Genomic DNA, 18,654 nt, shown 5'->3' on the forward strand with positions numbered 1-18,654 from the left:
ACTTTCCTCACTACAAACTTGTTGTGTGCCTCAGTCATCTGCTATTTAAACAGAAGTAACAACCAAGGAACAGTGAATCACAACCAGTACCGAGAACAATACTGTAGACCATCAATGACGAAAAGAATTACCAAAACAAGACCATTTCTATATCTAGTTCTTTTCAAATATTTTGTTAATATCCAACCCAAATCCTCATCTGCTCTCTACTTTCCCTGCCCAATCTTTCCATCAATGTCTTACTCAGCATCTTCTAATCTTTCACCTCTTCTGCCACAATCCTCTACCACTTACTTCCCCAAACCATCAGACTACTTCCTCAGTTCTCTTAACCACTGAACTCTTAAAAAGCATGAACTTCTCACCCACTCCAGTTCTCGGTTGTGTTCCTCCTCTTGCTTATCAAAGTAATTTTTCCGACATTCTATTTCCACGGAGAAAAAAGCTGGACCACCGACAAACTCAGTAATGACAACCCTCAGATGACGTTTTCAAAATAGTTTATTTATTGACTTCCGATACATTCTTCTGTATAACATGAACACCGGATATGGATATGAGTCACCAATAGGCAAGAATATGTGAAGGCCTCTCGAGGCAGGCTGCCAACCACATGCAAGGAGCTACATCCCAAGCAGTTCTTTCTTACTCACAAATTATTGAAGGTCCTGTTACCAAGTCCAATCCCTTAGAACCACACTGACTAAATCAAGTATTATTTACCTTCTGATCTTTACCTAAGTGAAACGAAAACAAAACACAAACTACCTTCAGTCATTGACAAAAGGAGGAGGCTACAGAACCTTCAACACACACACAACAAAAAAGTACAAGACTATGTAGCAGACACTGGCCAAGGCATTAGCAAGTGGAGGCTAGAGGCGGGCCGGTGGGGTGGGGGACCGTGCGAGTCAATGGCCGGCAGCCTTGCGGGCAGCCTCGTAGCGGTCATTGACGTTGGCCCAGTTGATGACGTTGAAGAAGGCTTTGACGTAGTCGGCGCGCAGGTTCTTGTACTGGAGGTAGTAGGCGTGCTCCCACACGTCCAGACCAAGCAGCGGCACCAAGCCTGTGGGGGTAAAGGTTTGAGGGTCCAGCCAGCTGCACCCACACAGGAGGGGGAGGAGGACCTAAGCCCATATTCTTAACATATCAACACCTCAGTTTGCCTGTTTCAAAAGCCTCTCGAAGAAGTTGCTGGGGTTTTCAAGGACTGTCTTGTGATCCTAGTGATAGGTTTACATAACCTCTGTGCCATGAATGGGAAAATGCCCATGAAAACCCAGTTAAACTTCTGTGGCCTTGGAAAATAGTCGTAACGGGAGCCTGATACATTTAGAATTATGAACCTATAGCTTAAAAACAACCTTGGCTGCCCTATGTGAGAATGGTCTGTCCAGCTGAAAGTAACCCTCCTTATGCTATTATTTCAAAGGCTGAAAGGCATAGGGTGGCCTCCTGCCATCTGGTATTTAGAGCTGTAAGCCTCCTGCCATCTGGTATTTAGAGCTGTAAGCCTCCTGCCATCTGGTATTTAGAGCTGTAAGCCTCCTGCCATCTGGTATTTAGAGCTGTGAGCCTCCTGCCATCTGGTATTTAGAGCTGTGAGCCTCCCGCCATCTGGTATTTAGAGCTGTGAGCCTCCTGCCATCTGGTATTTAGAGCTGTAAGCCTCCTGCCATCTGGTTCTTGAGTTATCTAATTGTAAAGTGGCTCTAGTGGTACCAAAATAATGGATCAGTAGTAAAAAAGCATTGGAGAGTTGGCAGGTAAAGGATTAAAAGTGCAGGAACAGGAAAATTTGGAGACCTCTGCTGTGGCCACTCCCAGCAAATTCCCCCGAGATGACAGAATGTCAGATAAAGAAGAGTAGATATAAGTGGCAGCCAAGTAAGCAGTCCCTAGCAGCCCAGTGAAGGGGCACATCCATGATGAAGAACCATGCTCCAGACCTAGCTTGTAGAAATGGGGGCAGATCATTCACCATCTTAAGGTGACATTAGCATGGTTACAGGGTAAAGGATGCACCTACACCTTCCTTATAAGGAGCCAAAGTGTCAGGGTCAGGCATTTCATATCCAAACAAAACAGCAAGGAGGTGGGGCGAGGGCTGGACTTATAGGAATTCCTGACCACGAGTCAGGCCACTCATTGCCATAAAACTAGAAACAAAAAATAGGGCAAAGGCTACACTATAGATCTTCAAGAGTCCAGGCTAGAAAAGCAAGGACAGGCAGTCCACTCACTGTCTGGACCTACACTAACAAGGAGGCAGAGTAAGCAAGAGATGCACTTCTGGTTTTCCTGACCAAAGCAACAAGGCAGCTAATAGGAGAATCATCAGTTAGAGGCGTCAGGAAGGCAAGTTTGGTTGGGCAAGGCGACAAATCTAGACTTTGAATAGAAAAGGGGTCAGTGTCACCTTAGTCAGAAAGGGTCAGTATCACCTTAGCTAAGAAAGGTCCACTTTAGGTAAGAGGTGGGCAAACTCTGGCCCATAAAGGCCCTGGCATCCAGCCTGCCACCCTGCTCGGCATCAACATTGCAATCTGGCCCACAAAACCTGGGCAAAGAAAATCTGCCAAACACCATCTGTCAGCAGGTGCCTCAGAGCACACAATGTGATGTTCCTGTGTGTGTGTGCACCGTGTTTTGGCGGGTATCACACACAGGAATACTGACTGATGTATTATTGGAATGGAGGATGTCATTGAAGATTTTTGTACATTTCCATGTATTGGGTGAATAATTTAAAATAAATTCTTATATGTAGTCACTTTTGGGTTCTCATTTGTCCCTTTGGCCGGTGGGCTCCTCCTGAGAGTCCCACTTGGCCCAACCTGAAACATTTGCCGGCCTCTGCATTGCATTACATTCCCCTTAATCCACCCCAGCACCTGTCCATCACAGGATGAAGGAGTGGGGGAGAGGTGAAGTGGAGAGAATAAAGGAGGAGGTGAGATGGAGAGGAGTGTACTGCCTGTTCCTAAGTGCTGCCTCAGCCTTCTCCAGGTCTTAGGTGGTGGATACACAAGATACAAGATACACACTACACAAAATACTGCTGGCCAAGGCTGCCTCTAGTCCCCTACAGCCCCATGCAAGGCCACCAACATCTACCACTCACTACACACCTACATGATTTTAAACTACAAATGGTAAGAAATTCAATACTACAATCAGCTCTCACTCCACTAACAATCAATTTTAGTTTAATTTTCAATACATTAATTTCAAATAAGTAGACCTAAACTGCAGTTACTTGACACACTGACTAAATGGTAATTCATCTGGAAAGTAAAAGTTTAAGGCTGCAAGAAATAAGCCTAAACATAACAAGAGCAAAAAAATGATGAATTAATAGAAATACTTTTAAAACTAAGCTATGATTGTAAGAGTAAATCAAACTGAAACACTCATCAGCGAGAACTGGCGGTTTGTAAATTCAATTTATCACCTAGCACCACTTTCCTTCCAAAACGACATTTTACAATTTAAGATGAATACTCATTTAAGGGGTAATCACCTGCTTGTAGTATAGAGGAATAGACCAAAGTTTGTGTTGCCCTGCGTGTGTGTGTGTGTGTGGTGGGGGGGGGATGCTACCCAACTGAGTGCAGGAAAGTGGAGATTCTTTCAACACTTGGGTTGTTTACTTCTATCATCACCAGTGCTTTTCTGATGAGCTACAGACACCCAGACAAGTTTTTAGGTAGTTGAAGCTTAATTTCAATCAGCATACATGTTATTCCAAATGTGCCAAGTAAAAAAAAAAAATATTTTTGACCTCGCATTCCATATTCATGTGATTTAAACACATGTGTACAGCAAGTAAACCATGCTCTTGGGGTCTCATCTCAAGTCCCAAACAGTAAAATCTAGCTTTGAATCCAAGCAAGTTTTTGGACTGGAGATTGCATTGAACGGAATGTTCCACAATTCAAAGCAAGAGTTGCTGGCCGAGTGGTCAGCATGCAAGGGCGGTGTACTGGAGGATCTTGCTTCAAGTCCCATTCACCACTACAAGCAGACTATTTTCAGTCATTGCTGAGTGGCTGAAGACTACCCATGTGCTGTCTTGATCACCAACCGTCAACCCGACTAGCGAACTTTAGAGGATTAAACAGTACTACAGGGCCATCATGAGCCCAGCATGACTGTGCCATTATAAAACACTTGCCTCCTCCACTAACAGGTTGTCAAGAAAGCCTACCGGCATTCTAGGCAAAATGTAAGAAGCGTATGTATGTACACAAATGGAAAACTGTATCGTCTTAATTTCTCTCCATGTCCCTTTGATTAATTCCCTCTATTCCCTGCTCTGAACACTACAATCATGTCACCTGCCTCTCTTCACACTTTCTAAGGACAGCAGCCTCAGCTTTTCCAGTCCAGTAAGACCTCTCGGCCCTCCTCTACTCCCTCAGTACTTTCCATTTTAGTAAATCTCATTTGCCAGTTGCTCTCCACATTCTCTTCATAACCAGTTGGTGAAAGCGCCAACCACGGGGCATTCCTAACATCTTGAGCCTATGGTAGTTTATACACTTTGAGCATTCCTGCTTTTTTGAGCACTGGATTTGTAGTCATTCCCTCCCTTCACATGCAGTTTTTCCTTAACAAGAACAGACTGGAGTCCTTGGTTCATGATTTCAGCTTGCATAGCATCGTCAAAGGCCTTTCCTTCTACCTCAATGCAACTCTGAAAAATCTACAAAACAGCTTAGGTTCATCCTTACACTTCTGAACTGTACCTTTTTCATATCTTCCTTTCTCCTCTCTGCGAATTCTTACGTATTCATTTCTAGCTGTTTTGTACGCAATCCGTGCTTTATCGCTGTTTCTCCTTCTTGCTGTCTTCCAGGCTAAATCCTTTGCTTTCTTTGCTGCCTCACACCTGCTATTGAACCAAGACTTATTCCCGTTTTCACTTGTGTTTTCACTCACGCTCGGCTCTGTGAATATTGATCTAAATGTAACAAAATCTCAAGTGGCAGTCACACCAACATACTTCCTAATATAGACATGGACTCTACTGCAGCGCTTAACCCTTTCATTGATAAACGCTCGCAGCGAGCGTTAGGCGTATTTGCTGGTGGTGCTCAACGCTCGCTGCGAGCTCCACCCGCACTCAAATCTCCCACGTATGAGTGTTCCAACACTAATTCTCACAACACAGGATTGCCAATTGAGTGGATTCTTCGTTAAATTTCGTGGAAAATCGTATCAGCCCAGCGCGGCAAATCTACGGACGAGTAACTGGTGGATGTTCTTGCCCAATATAGCGGCATTTTTGCATAGCTTCACCTATCACCTGACGAATTCTTTGACCAAATAGTTGTAAATAATGTCCGCAGTTCCCTCGATATGGCTGATCATCGCGTATGCACAGACGTAAGTGTTAACATTCAACACTCCCCGAACGTTCATGTACGTTCGTAAGAGAGGCATACATAACCGACTCCAATAGATCTGGACCTCCTCTTTCCAATGGTGTTTTTGGTTTTTAGTTATGAATAGTTTTTGAGATACAGAGGTTAAAAGAGACCCCTCATTGGGCTGCCCGACTGCGCCTGAGGGGATAGTCGCGTCCGCATCGCGCGCAAGGAAAGGGTTAAATCACTATGACTACAAATTTTGATCTCTTATATTATTTTCACTTTTCATCTATTAATATTACTTTTAACTTTAACCTATTACATTCAAACACAGGGCAATAGTAAAAAGATGTAGTAATAGACAAGAAGGGTTTTCTAATGTAGTAGTAGAAGTAATAGATCATTATTCTTGTGGAATAAAAACGTTAATAAGCCACAGAGCAAGATATAAAATATTAATTTATTTTCTATAACATGACAAAAGGGGCGATAGGAACGGAAACCCAGAAATTAACTGCTGTGAAAAAAAAACAAATACGCAAAGAAAATCCAGTCTCAAGGCGTCCAATGCAAACTTCTATACCTTGTCAATGTGGTGTGGTGTGTGTGTTATTGCGGTGCACGATGAAATCTATACCACCTTAAAATCCATGTGTGTATGGGTTATACTAGGACACAGACAGGAGACTGTGACCAATGGGACACCCTTGTTACTCTCGTCCCTTAGCGAAACTCTGGCAGTAGAGCCACTGCCAAAGTATTAGAAAGGACACAAATCTCTGCATAATGCTGCTCCAATAAAAGAGTAAAACACAAGAGACAGTGCGAGCGAGTGCACGTGCCTTTGTCCGTCTTTCTTCTTTTTCTTAACGTCAATGGATACAGCTCAAGGGCATAACAAACAGACAAGAAAAGCCCACCAATCGCTCCTCTGGTAGAAGATTAAAGAAGAAGAGGCCAGAACAGACGTCAATTTCAAAAGCCTTACCGTGTGTGAGCTGCAGGGGGTCCTGGTTCTGGCAGGTGGCGACCACGACCTTGTCATTCTTGGAGCAGTAGCCGAGCCAGCCCCAGCCCGAGCCCTTCACCCCAACACTGGCGCCAGAGAACTTCTCCTGAAACGTCACGGCAGAATGAAACGCCACAGAAGAAGGAAGAGAAGGCGAAGAGAAGGTGGACGATAAGAAGAATAAGAACATAAGAACATAGGGAAACTGCATGGGGTCAAGTGGCCTACACAAGGCAGCTCCTGATCCCCCCCACTACCACCTGTCATCCTCCTCCATGTAGCTATCAAGTCTACTCTTAAAACAAGCTATCGTCCCTGCATTAACTATGTGATTGCAGAGTCATGACAAGATGATGCTCCTGACAAGCTTCAATCAGAGAACTACAGAGATGTTGACCATTTGCTCTCAAAGTGGGCATGTGATGCACACTGTGCCACCACTCCAAAACAAACTAAACTTATAATAGGACAGTCAGTTTGTGGTATATACTCAGTGGTTTACTAATCCAAGTTTTGTTAATAATTATTTGTTGAGTATTGTAAATGAAATCTGTACCACCTTAAATCCATGTGTGTATGGGTTATACTAGGACACAGACAGGAGACCGTGACCAATGGGACACCCTTGTTACTCTCGTCCCTTAGCGAAACTCTGGCAGTAGAGCCACTGCCAAAGTATTAGAAAGGACACAAATCTCTGCATGATGCTGCTCCCCTTTATCCTGTAACTAAACCAACAGTAGTAAATCATATCTAGACCAAAAATTGTTGTCTTTAGTCACTTTTTATCACCATTACAAACTCCACCACCACCATAACAATGCTTCACCATGCCCCTCCTCTCCCCATGCCCAAACCACTTTGATCTCCATACTCTCACTATTGTTAATCATATCCAGACCAAAAATTGTTGTCTTTAGTTACGCTTTTATCACCACCAAAAATACCCTGCTGCAAACCCTCACCTTGAAGGACTGGAAGGAACCAAAGTCCTTCTTGATGGCCTCGGCGATGGGCCCGGACGGCTCCCCGCCAGCGTTGGGGGCCATGTTAGTCCAGAAGATGGTGTGGTTGAGGTGGCCGCCGCCGTTGAACTTGATGGCCGGGAGAAGGTTGTTGATGGTTGCGGTGTCGTTGGCCTTCTCCGCCTCAACGAGCTGCAGACGGGACGGAAGGAGTGAGGGACTACTATGTCAACAATTATTACTATGGATCAAGACAAAGTATGAAGAACAGGACAAAGTATGTGGAAAGTATGAGGAACAGGATGGAAAATATGAGGGAGTACTATGAGTCACCAATTATTACTGTAGTCTTTTTTTTAACAGCAAGGAAGGAAGTTCAAGGGCAAAAAACAAAGTCCACTAGATGCTGCTCTGAACAAAGGAAAAAAGAACGAGAGACCAGAAGAGAGGTAAATCTAAGGCGGAGAGGGCTGATCAAAGTTTAAGAATCCTTTATATCTACACAGCTGGATGCTATCTTGCCCTCAGTTCCATATTCTGCTTGACTCACTTTTTTTTACAGCAGCAGCAGCTCAAGGGCAAAAATAAAAACAGAAGAACCCACTAAGCACTGATCCTATAAAAGAAATTAGAGATGTGTCCACTAGAGAGGCCAATATCAGATGGAGAGGTCTTGATATGGCATGGACACTTACTACGTTGTTGAATGAACAGTGTATGCAGCAAGGCAAGCCAAGGTCCAGTAAAGGGCAGTGAGAATACCCAAGCTCCTGAACATGAAAAGCTGACACGTCCCAAAACTCTAATGTTGAAGAGTTTGAATTGAGGTGACAAAAAGATGGCAATACAACATTCAGAGAAGCTAAGTAGAAGCACACTGCATACCATACATGTTGATGCTGACCAGTTAGAAAAAGCCCAGAGGTTGGTTCCTTATTATGTTACCTTGGCTATTTCCACAACCCATTTAAGCAGCTTTTAATTCCGTTATTGCAAGCTGTTGGAGGCATGCAGATGGCAAACACAGACTACCATTCGTTGTTTGCAGGTTGATAAGCAAAATTTACATGACCTTTGCACGACAACTATCATCTCTCCTCGTCCGCCACTCTCTCCTCACCCGTGGACCACTATCTCTCTCATCAACCAACTATCTACCCATCAACCAACTATCTTCTCCTCATCAACCAACTACCTTCTCCTCACCACTGTCGACCTTAGAGTGACCAGTACCCTCACCTTCTCCACGGCTGCCTTGAGGTTGTTGATGTAGCCCTGGTGATGCTTGGTGTGGTGGATCTGCATGATGGTGGTGCAGATGTGGGGCTCAAGCGCACCGTAGTCGTACTGCAGTGGCGGCAGGGCATGGGCGCCGCGCTCCTCCCCTGGTGGCGAAGGGAAATGTGTGTTTAATGATGGTGGTGGAGAGGAGATAAAAGCTAAGAGTGGCAAAGGGAAATATGTTAGCAGTGGTGGTAGAAAGGAGTCAAAGGAGATAAGCTAACTAAATCTGCCTTTGTTTTTTTTTAGGAGTAAGAGTGGAGAAAAGGAAATAAAGCTGACTAAATCTACCTTTGCTTTTTAAGAGTAAGAGAGGAGACAAAGGAGATAAGGCTGACTAAATCTGCCTTTGTTTTTTAATAGTAAGAGAGGAGACAAAGAAGATAAATCTGACTAAATCTACCTTTGTTTTCTAATAGTGAGAGGAGACACAAAGGAGATAAATCGGACTAAATCTACCTTTGTTTTTTAATAGTAGAGAGGAGACAGAAAGGAGATAAAGCTGACTAAATCTACCTTTGTTTTCTAATATAAGAGAGGAGACAGAAAGGAGATAAAGCTAACTAAATCTACCTTTGTTTTTTAATAGTAAGAGAGGAGACGCAAAGGAGATAAAGCTGACTAAATCTACCTTTGTTTTCTAATAGTAGAGAGGAGACAGAAAGGAGATAAAGCTGACTAAATATATCTTTGTTTTTTAATAGTAAGAGAGGAGACAGAAAGGAGATAAAGCTGACTAATTATATCTTTGTTTTTTAATAGTAAGAGATGAGACAGAAAGGAGATAAAGCTGACTAAATATATCTTTGTTTTTTAATAGTAAGAGAGGAGACAGAAAGGAGATAAAGCTGACTAATTATATCTTTGTTTTTTAATAGTAAGAGAGGAGACAGAAAGGAGATAAAGCTGACTAATTATATCTTTGTTTTTTAATAGTAAGAGAGGAGACAGAAAGGAGATAAAGCTGACTAAATCTACCTTTGTTTCTGAATAGCAAGAGATGAGATAGAGAATAGATGAAGCTAACTAAATCTACCTTTCTTTCTGAATAGTACGTAAAGGCAAATTGCATAGGATAAGTATATGGATGATTCTAAATACACATGGAAAAGATCAAATACAGGCAATTCTTGACTTACATGTTAAAATTACACAAAATTGAAATAACACATGGTCAAAAGTACAATCAGATTTTTTTCTTTGTTGGCGCGAGTGTAAGGATGTGTTTACCACGCTTACTATGGAGATGTTACCACTCACACACACCGACCTAGACTTCTCAATGGGAGCTGTAAATCAAAATGTAACAAGCTACGGAAAACCTTAACATTCACATGTACTGCTCTAGACTTTTTGCAGACATTGCACACCCAATTAATGATGACAAAAATGCTAACACTCATATTGTTAAACATTTGGAGCTCTTGATACAAACATTCTTCTAGGCCAGAGAGGAGCCATGTCAGGTTGTCAAATGTTTTCCCATTCAGGTGCAGCTGTCCAAAACTACCACCAGGCGAAGGAAACCACCAATGGAATCCCTGGCAACTTCTGAGAAAGCCATTCAAATAGGTGGGCTATGGTTTGGAAGTTTGATAATATGAACCTATGGATACCAGGCTTGGGTTAAAGTACATATACTCTTATTTGTATTTGTACTTAAGTACACTATATCATGTACTTGTACTCGGGGTCAAAACTTCCTTAATATGTGTACTCGGACTTCAATTTTAAGAGTACTTTCAAGATCATTCATGTTAACATAAAAAATGCAAATATGTGGCTGGTGTAGTGTTTGACGACCAGCCTGGGTGGAGGCGAAGCCAGGGCCAGAAATTAACAAAGGTGTGTCCAAGGCATGGGCCTTGGGGAGGCAAGGTAGCCTGGGCCCTGGGGTGAGGTGACACTGACCAGGGCATAGATGGGTTGGCAGTTTGCCACTTGTTAACCCTCTCGTGCACCATGAGTTTCAATAACTTTTCTTTTCCGTGCTCATTTGTAAAATCCGGTCTTTTACCAGCTTGTCAGTTTTTTAGCGGGCCGAAATATTTTTTCTCAGCTATTTTCCTCCCCCGAACCTGCATTTATCATTATACATAGTATATCAATGACTTCGTTATTATTTTTAGTTTTTTATGAATAATTAAAAAATAAATAATTTATAGGACTGTTTATGGACATAGAATAAACTGTGCATAAACAATTTTTTACTTAGTTCATGTTCCCACCTCCATAAATAAAAATTTTGTGAGTCAACTTTTCAAGGTAGTTGCATTTATAATAGAATTTTATCAGGATTCTTAAGTTTCCTTCAAATTTCCAATATGGCAATTAGCAACATGAAATATCTACAGGAAATTGAAGGGCCTCCGTGCCATTACGTAGTTAAAAAAAATGTCACTGCCTGTAAAGAGAATATAAAAATTACTCTCAATCAAATCACTGTATTGCACTATATAACACTATTATCACTATTATGCGGTCAGCTGTATGGCTGCGACCCAGACCAGAAACGGTTTAAAGTCCACAGCAGCAAGACTTACGATCGGACTGATGAGTGAGGGATAAAAATTGGCTTTGTTTATGCCTCAGGCTCAAAGCCATACCAGTGGAGAAGGTTGCTAATTAGTTAATTTGGGAAAGACTGAGGAAACTTATGCTCAACCAAAAAATGGCACCATTGGTGTGAATATAACTACTAAAAAATGATATTTTTGTTCAAATGGACGCCATTGGTGTGAAAGTGCACTTTGGCCCTAAAAATATACACACGCCATTGGCATCCAAGTGCGCGACATGGTTAAAAGCAGTGGTCAATTTCCATCACTGAGGTGATTCAGATAATTCAGTGATGCCTGGAGCTGCAGGGTGAAGTGTGGACTGTGGAGCTGCTCACCTGACAGGTCGTGGCCTCAACCGTGTTTGGAAACACTTCATCCATATTTCATCATGATTTTATCAGTTTCATTATCCATATTGCATCCTGATTTTACTGTGATGTATATCATTACAAAGATGCATACTATCTGGATCTGGATTTATGATGCACAGGGCACCTGTACAGGTGCATAACACACATATTTGTGTAGGCTGTTGGGGGGACAGGGGAGCCAAGTGTGCAGGGGAGGGAAGTGAATCGGGTGTAATGGTTAGTGTTGGTGTGTTGTGATGACAAGTTCGAATCCTGGCCGCCGCACAGCTGAGGTTTTTCAGTCACCACCGAGTGGCCTAAGACTACCCACATGCTGCCCTGAAGACCACCCATCAACCCAGGCTATAGATAACCTCTCCAAAGAGAGGCTCAGAGATGAGTTCCGGGGAGAAGCACACAAGATGGCGCCTCTATAAACACTCGCCTGCGCTAGAATGGGCTGGGCAAACCATCAAGCCCTACCGTGAACAAGCCTATCGGCGCAATAGGCTGCGTAAAAAAAAAAAAAAAATAATAAAAAAAAAAAAAAATAAGAATTCTGAATGAGTATTGTATTGCAGTCTAAAATCTGCTGAGGGAGGCTGTTCCAGTCACGTATGGTGCGTGGAAAGTACGAGTGCTTGTATGCGTCAGTGTTAGTGAGATATGTTTGGTATTTATGGATGTGTGTTTTACGAGTCCGTTGACTGTTTGCGTTGTGTAGGTATGTTTGTGGGTCAATGTCAATGCGAGTGTTTGTTATCTTGTACATAAGTATAAGTCTGTGTGTTTGTCCGCATAAGAGAAGAGGTTCCATGTTTATCTGTTGTTTGATCCGTGTTGTGATGCCAGGCATTTGAGTGTAATTGTTTGTAATGAACCTAGCAGCCTTGGTGTTGATTTGTTCTAACCTATCAATGTCTCTCTGTGTGCAAGGATCCCACACCGTGGAGCAGTATTCAAGTGTTGGTCTCACAAGTGTCATAAGCTACGCATGTGTTTTATGTCAGGTGTGAAGTTACGTAAATTCCTCCTCAGAAACCCCAGAGTTCAGTTGGCTGTGGCACTGATGTGGTCTATGAGTGTTGAACTTTAGGTTAGTGGAGAGGTGGACACCAAGATACTTGTGTGTGGGGACTGATTCAAGTTCTGAATTATGGAGAGTGTAAGTGTGATGGATGGGGTTGTGAGCTCTGGTGAATCTTAATAGTTTGCACTTGTCAGGGCGGAAATGCATCTGCCAGGTGCGCTACCACCGCTGGAGGGTGTCCAAGTCTTTTTGTAGCAGTCTGCAGTCATCAGTAGTCTTTACTGCTCTAAACAGCAAACTATCGTCAGCAAATATGATATAAATTACACATAGGCTACAATGTGCTGCAGAAAATACATCAAGGTCATATCAGTAAATAGTACATGTAGTTGGATTCGAACACAGTATAAAAGTACTTGGACTCGAGTTCAGCTTGAGTACTTTTAATATCGTAATGGAATTGTTCTAGAACCCAAGCCTGACGGATACTCCCCAACAAGCAATGGCACCTTCCTTACCCAGCTCAGCCTTGATGTGGGCGAACATGGCTGCCACCTGAGGGTTGACCTTCCCCGCAATAGCCTGCCCTGCCTGCTTCACTTGGATGCCCTCCACATACTCCGCCATCTCACGGATGGCTCGCGCCTCGCTGGATGCATTGGCCAGCTGGTTCTTCTTGATCTGGTCCACCTCAATGCCAGACAGCTCGGCCAGCTTCTTCTCGAGGGCGGCGATGTACAGTTCCTTGTCTTCCATTGTGACTGAGGGAGGAAAGACAAAATACCCACGTTGAGGAAGACAGGCAAGCATAAATAAATTCTCACTCAAATAAATCACATATATCAATGTAACAAACTGAATTCCACTTTCCACATCATCCACACAACTTATGCTTGTCTTGAAACACACGAGAAATTGACCCAGACCCAGAGGAAACAAACGTTTCCGGAGCAACTTGTAAAAGTAATAATCAATAAAGAGAGCTCACTATTAAGTCTCATTACTGCAAAAGCATATATGAATTTAATGAGTAACCACACATTATAACTTTTTGGCTAAGTTAGGTTAAGTATTACAAAGTATCTTCAAATGCATAACTGACAGCAACTTGGGAAAAAATCAACAAAGAATGAGCTCCTTTTGTTGAACAGTAAATCTAATTACTAAGAAATCATAGGTATTTCCTTATTGTCATTTTCTCTTTTGGTGGTCTTTGCCTTCAATTTGATAACTTTCAAACTATTTTGAGTGTTTTGAGGCATCATTTGTTTTGCAATTGAATAATAACCACAATGTTACCAAATCAAATATTTACCATAGCTATCTTAGGTTAAGTCAGGTTATGAAGTTAGATTTGTAAAGATTATTTTTTATGATAAGTACATGTGATAGGCTTTGTGCTTTGCCATCAGTCACTGTCAGCAGAGTAAGCTACGATGGTGAGCCACGGGTTTATACCACCTGTGGACATTCAGCTTCCCACACATCTCATGTGTGTTTTCACTTGCTTTGATCTCTACATTCTTTCCTATGGTTTTCCGGGAGGTTTGAAGGTTCATAGAAAATATATACGACAACAGAAGAGTAGTTTGTTTAGTAGAATACGAGATATCAGCTCATCAATAAACCAAATTTTAACCCAATGTCTTGCTACCTGGGAAGGGTCTAATAGTCAGCCAAAGAGTACTCTTAACCTGGTAGCAGCGGGGATCAAGTTTCTTAATGGTCCCTCTAAACGAGAAAAATGAGAAAAAATCATCACTCACACAAACCATTTCATAATATATATCAAAGAATTTGTGATCAGTTTATGTATCATCTATTTTGGAGGGTTTAAATTATGGCATAAATTTGGCCTGTCGCTGCTACCGGGTTAAAACTTAACAAATGCTGGGTTACCTCCTACACGGAATAAAGTCAATACAGTATTTGCAAATTTAAAAAATCGATGGGTAATGAATAACCCACCAAACAATTACTTATCACAGGTGTCTGCAGTGTGTGTGTGTGTTGTCAAGCCACGCAGTAATGTAAGTGGCTAGTTAAGTGCTTCCTCCCCTCCTTCCTGAGCCGACAGAGCTTGACTCAATACAACTTATGCAAGGAACATGGTTAAAAAATGTGGTCACGCTCAGTGCACCGAGTAAAGACACACTTCCTTCCTCTGGCTAACACCGCAGCCCTGCAATGACCACCAACACCAGTGCCTCGGCAGCAAAAATTGAGTATATTGGAACATTATGGATGTGAGAATGAAGGGAAGAAGAACAACCATAATCAAGAATGTTATGCACCTGTACAGGTGCCCTATACATTATTCATCAAGATCAAGTTACAATAAAATAAAAATTTCCTTCCATCTTGCACTGACCTCCACTACCACCAGCAGGTATTGCATATACTGGGACAGCACACACACGAGACTACATAAAGGGAAGAAGAGTTAGTATAATCAAACATCCCTAGCAAAAAAAGAAGACATTTCCTTCCTCCCACTAACATTATATAGACCCTTTGAGGTCCCTAAACCAGAGGTTCTCAGACTTTTTGACCTGCAAGCCCTCCAGACAACTTTGGGACTTGCAACTACCCCTCACTAACAAGCAATTTTGACAATCTGACACACAAATGCTCGCTCTCTCGCTCTCTCTCTCATAGGTAGCTTTATTCTCTCTCTCTCTCTCTCTCTCTCTCTCTCTCTCTCTCTCTCTCTCTCTCTCTCTCTCTCTCTCTCTCTCTCTCTCTCTCTCTCTCTCTCTCTCTCTCTCTCTCTCTCTCTCTCTCTCTCTCTCTCTCTCTCTCTCTCTCTCATAGGTAGCTTTATTACTCCATATCATAACATTATAAGTAGGCTATATTCACTGTTCACACCATGGAACAATGGGCATGCCTGGCTACGACTCGGCGGATGCGGGTTTGAATCCCGGCCCAGGCAGTAAGTGAGCAGTTTATCCAGCTGTTCATCCTCCCTTTCGGGCTGGTCGATAAATGGATGCCTGGGGAGACCTGGGTAAAATAATGTGGCATTTGTGAACTTCACATTTGTCTGTGTAACCATGTCCCAGGGAAGGCAATCTTACGCACCGCAGGTTCAAAGAGGCAATGGTAGAGATGAGAACTGCAGCGAGGTGCAGCTACAGCATATGCACCCAACTTTACTGTACCTTCATATTTACTGCAATGTCATAAAACAAATACCATAGGGTAATTTATCTTGTACTCTCGCTTTCTGCAAACTTACAGCAGTTTAACATTTATTAGCAAGATGCATGGCCTGGTGCTTGGACCACAACTCCGTTGTTCTCACCAAGACACAATCGCTTTTATCAATTCAATGTTGATTGAAAAGGGATTTCACTCCGATTGGTCAAACCAAAAGGAGCAGATACATTCCTCATAACCTTCAATAATCCTGGCCGATAGTCCTGGTGAGGGCTGGACAGGAAGAGGAGAGACGAGGGGATGCAGGATAAACTTTTGGTCTCGTCCATGGAGGTAGAATTGGTGGAGTCGACACGGCCCGATAATCCCATTCATTGAGGTGAAGCCAACAAACTGTCAAATTTACGGCCAAAAGATGGGGGATGCCCGGCACGGCCAGCCTGGCCAGGCCCATTAAGAGGGAGCCTGACCTGACAACACCTGACATCTGGCCATAAAAATGACAGCTCGGGCGGATTCACTTAATTGGGCTGATGTCTACCACCAATTCTACCTCCATGGTCTCGTCAGACTGTGTGACTATTTATTTTTTAGTTATTTGTGCATCTCTAGGAGCCAAGGAACTCTAGGCAAGAAGCCACTATTTTTTAAATTTTAAATTATAAAGGGTAAAGGTCCAGTATAACTCTGGTACCTTAATTTTGGTCTATTTTCTTCCAAACCTTCACGAAACCCTTTGTATACATATAATACATTAGTAAAAAGTGGCACACAAATGCCACCTACCCTCTACCCCCAACAAGCTTGGGTTGCGCGTTAAAAAAAAAAACACGCGTGCTGGACCTGGTCTCACAGGCGTGGGCTAATCGCTAATCAAGCATACCATTGCTAACTCCCCTAAAACAGCTCCGAGCCATGACTCAAGGTCATCTGGGGCCCTGGCCCTTTCAGCCCGAGCCCCGGATGACCTTGAGTCATGGCTTGGGGCTGTTTTAGGGTGGTTAGTGATGGTATGCTTGGTTAGCGATTAGTCCACGCATGAGACCAGGTTCACCACGCGTAGTTATTTTATTTATTTTTAGAACACGCAGCCCAACCTATTTGCTAGTGTGTTTTAAATGATTCTTATAATTTACTCCCCGGAAATTACTCGTTTTCGTGTCCCCCCCCCCTGAAAACCCCACATTCCCACAGGTCCCCAAGCTTATTGGGGGTAGAGGGGAGGTGGCATTTATCCGCCACTTTTTATTAATGTATTATATGTATATGTAATGCAGGGAAAACCAGAACAATCTATCCTCTTAAATAATTAAGGTATTCACTGTGATTTATGTGATGGTGCGGCAGGGCAGACATTCAGACAGACAGACGAACCAGTGATGGGTCAGCATCGTGTGGTTCCGACTCCTAGTGAAGGTGCCAATGATGGTTAGTTAGTTTTTTCTTTCATGTTTTGTGAAGGTTTGGAAGAAAATAGACCAAAATTAAGGCACCGGAGTTATACTGGACCTTTACCTTATATAGAGAATAAATCTTAAATTATAAAAATAATCATGATTACTTCACAGTTTCATTATTTTCAAATTTTTCACATTCTATAAATCTTGCAACCCCCTGAGGCATCTAGTGACCCCTGGAGGCATCACAACCCCAAGAAGTATCACAACCCCAAGAAGTATCACAACCCCAAGAAGTATCACAACCCCAAGAAGTATCACAACCCCAAGAAGTATCACAACCCCAAGAAGTATCACAACCCCAAGAAGTATCACAACCCCACGAAGTATCACAACCCCCGGGTCTCCGGCGGCTCGGCACCAGAAATTGCGAACATCCTGTGAAATACAAAGAACGACGGGAAAACGTGCAGCCACAGCCAAACATGCCTGGAAAAAGGTCTCCGTGGGTCTCCAAGCTCAACTTTGCAAAATCAGCCGCGGCCACACAGCGTCACCAGGGTTACTGTGCTGAAGACGTCACAACCAACCAACACCAACCCTGACCGTGACCTTGACTGCCACAACCACCTGCTGCCCCTGCCACCCCACGACGCCCCTGCCACGCCCTGCCCCGCCCCGCCCCGCCAGGCAGAGCACGGCACGGCAGGGGCCTAGAAACACGGAACGCAAGTCACCGTGATGCCGCCCGTGATAACTCGCCCCTCACACCCGCCACACACCGGCCAAAGAACTTACCCTATTTCTGCCACTATTACGTGTTGTCTCCCCGTGTACTTACGTGTGCTGGTTCTTGGGGGATGGAGGTTTAGTTTGGTCCTTACCTGGTGTGGCTGAGCGCGTTAATGTGGCGGGAGTGAAGGAAAATGACGGAGTGGAGTGGTGGCGGCCGCGGCGGAGGCAGGAAGGCGGGAGTCACGCATGCGCGGCCCCTCATTGCCTTCTGGAAGCCATGTTATCCATTATTTCTTTATTATTTCTTCATTATTCACGTGCTTGGGGTCATTATCTAAGTATAGGCCATATGTTATACTTTTTATTCATAAGTAAAGGTGAATTCCATGGAGGGATTATGTATGCAAAGGCGGGAGACTTGAAATGCCTGTCACCGCCATAGTTATATAACCCCGTGGCCACCACCCTTTAACAGATATTTATTTCCTTTATGGAGGTATAAGGGTAGTCGAGTCGACATCAGTACTTGACTGTTATAGTGAAGCCGCCGAACTGTCTGAAGGGCTCCATAGACGAAGAGTGCGGGGAGATCTGATAGAAGTATTCAAATGGGTCAAGGGTTACAACAAAGGCGATATAAGTAAAGTACTGAGAATTAGCCAGCAGGATAGAACTCGCAGTAATGGATTTAAATTAGAAAAGTATAGATTTAGGAGAGATATAGGCAAGCATTGGTTCAGTAATAGGGTGGTGGGGGAATGGAATAGACTCAGCAATCACATAGTT

General features: G+C 43.2%; 1 protein-coding gene across 2 annotated transcripts; it reads right to left on the reverse strand.

The window, feature by feature from the left end:
• Window positions 1–483: 483 nt before the first annotated feature.
• On the reverse strand, window positions 484–18,136 carry LOC127000751 (superoxide dismutase [Mn], mitochondrial-like). 2 transcript variants are annotated; one of them, XM_050864780.1, is made up of 7 exons: window positions 18,018–18,136; window positions 13,093–13,335; window positions 8,592–8,737; window positions 7,353–7,544; window positions 6,367–6,493; window positions 4,755–4,955; window positions 484–1,069 (listed from the first exon to the last, which is right to left on the reverse strand). In XM_050864780.1, the coding sequence occupies exons 2-7, from the start codon at window positions 13,328–13,330 to the stop codon at window positions 912–914; spliced, it is 1,062 nt and encodes a 353-aa protein (XP_050720737.1). In that variant the 5' UTR covers window positions 13,331–13,335; window positions 18,018–18,136; the 3' UTR covers window positions 484–911. The 2 variants fall into 2 exon arrangements, with proteins under 2 accessions (XP_050720737.1, XP_050720738.1); XM_050864781.1 differs by lacking the exons at window positions 4,755–4,955; window positions 18,018–18,136.
• Between the last annotated feature and the right edge of the window lie 518 nt (window positions 18,137–18,654).

The sequence above is a fragment of the Eriocheir sinensis genome, chromosome 19 (assembly GCF_024679095.1).
Source record: "Eriocheir sinensis breed Jianghai 21 chromosome 19, ASM2467909v1, whole genome shotgun sequence".
Taxonomy (NCBI): Eukaryota; Metazoa; Arthropoda; class Malacostraca; order Decapoda; family Varunidae; genus Eriocheir; species Eriocheir sinensis.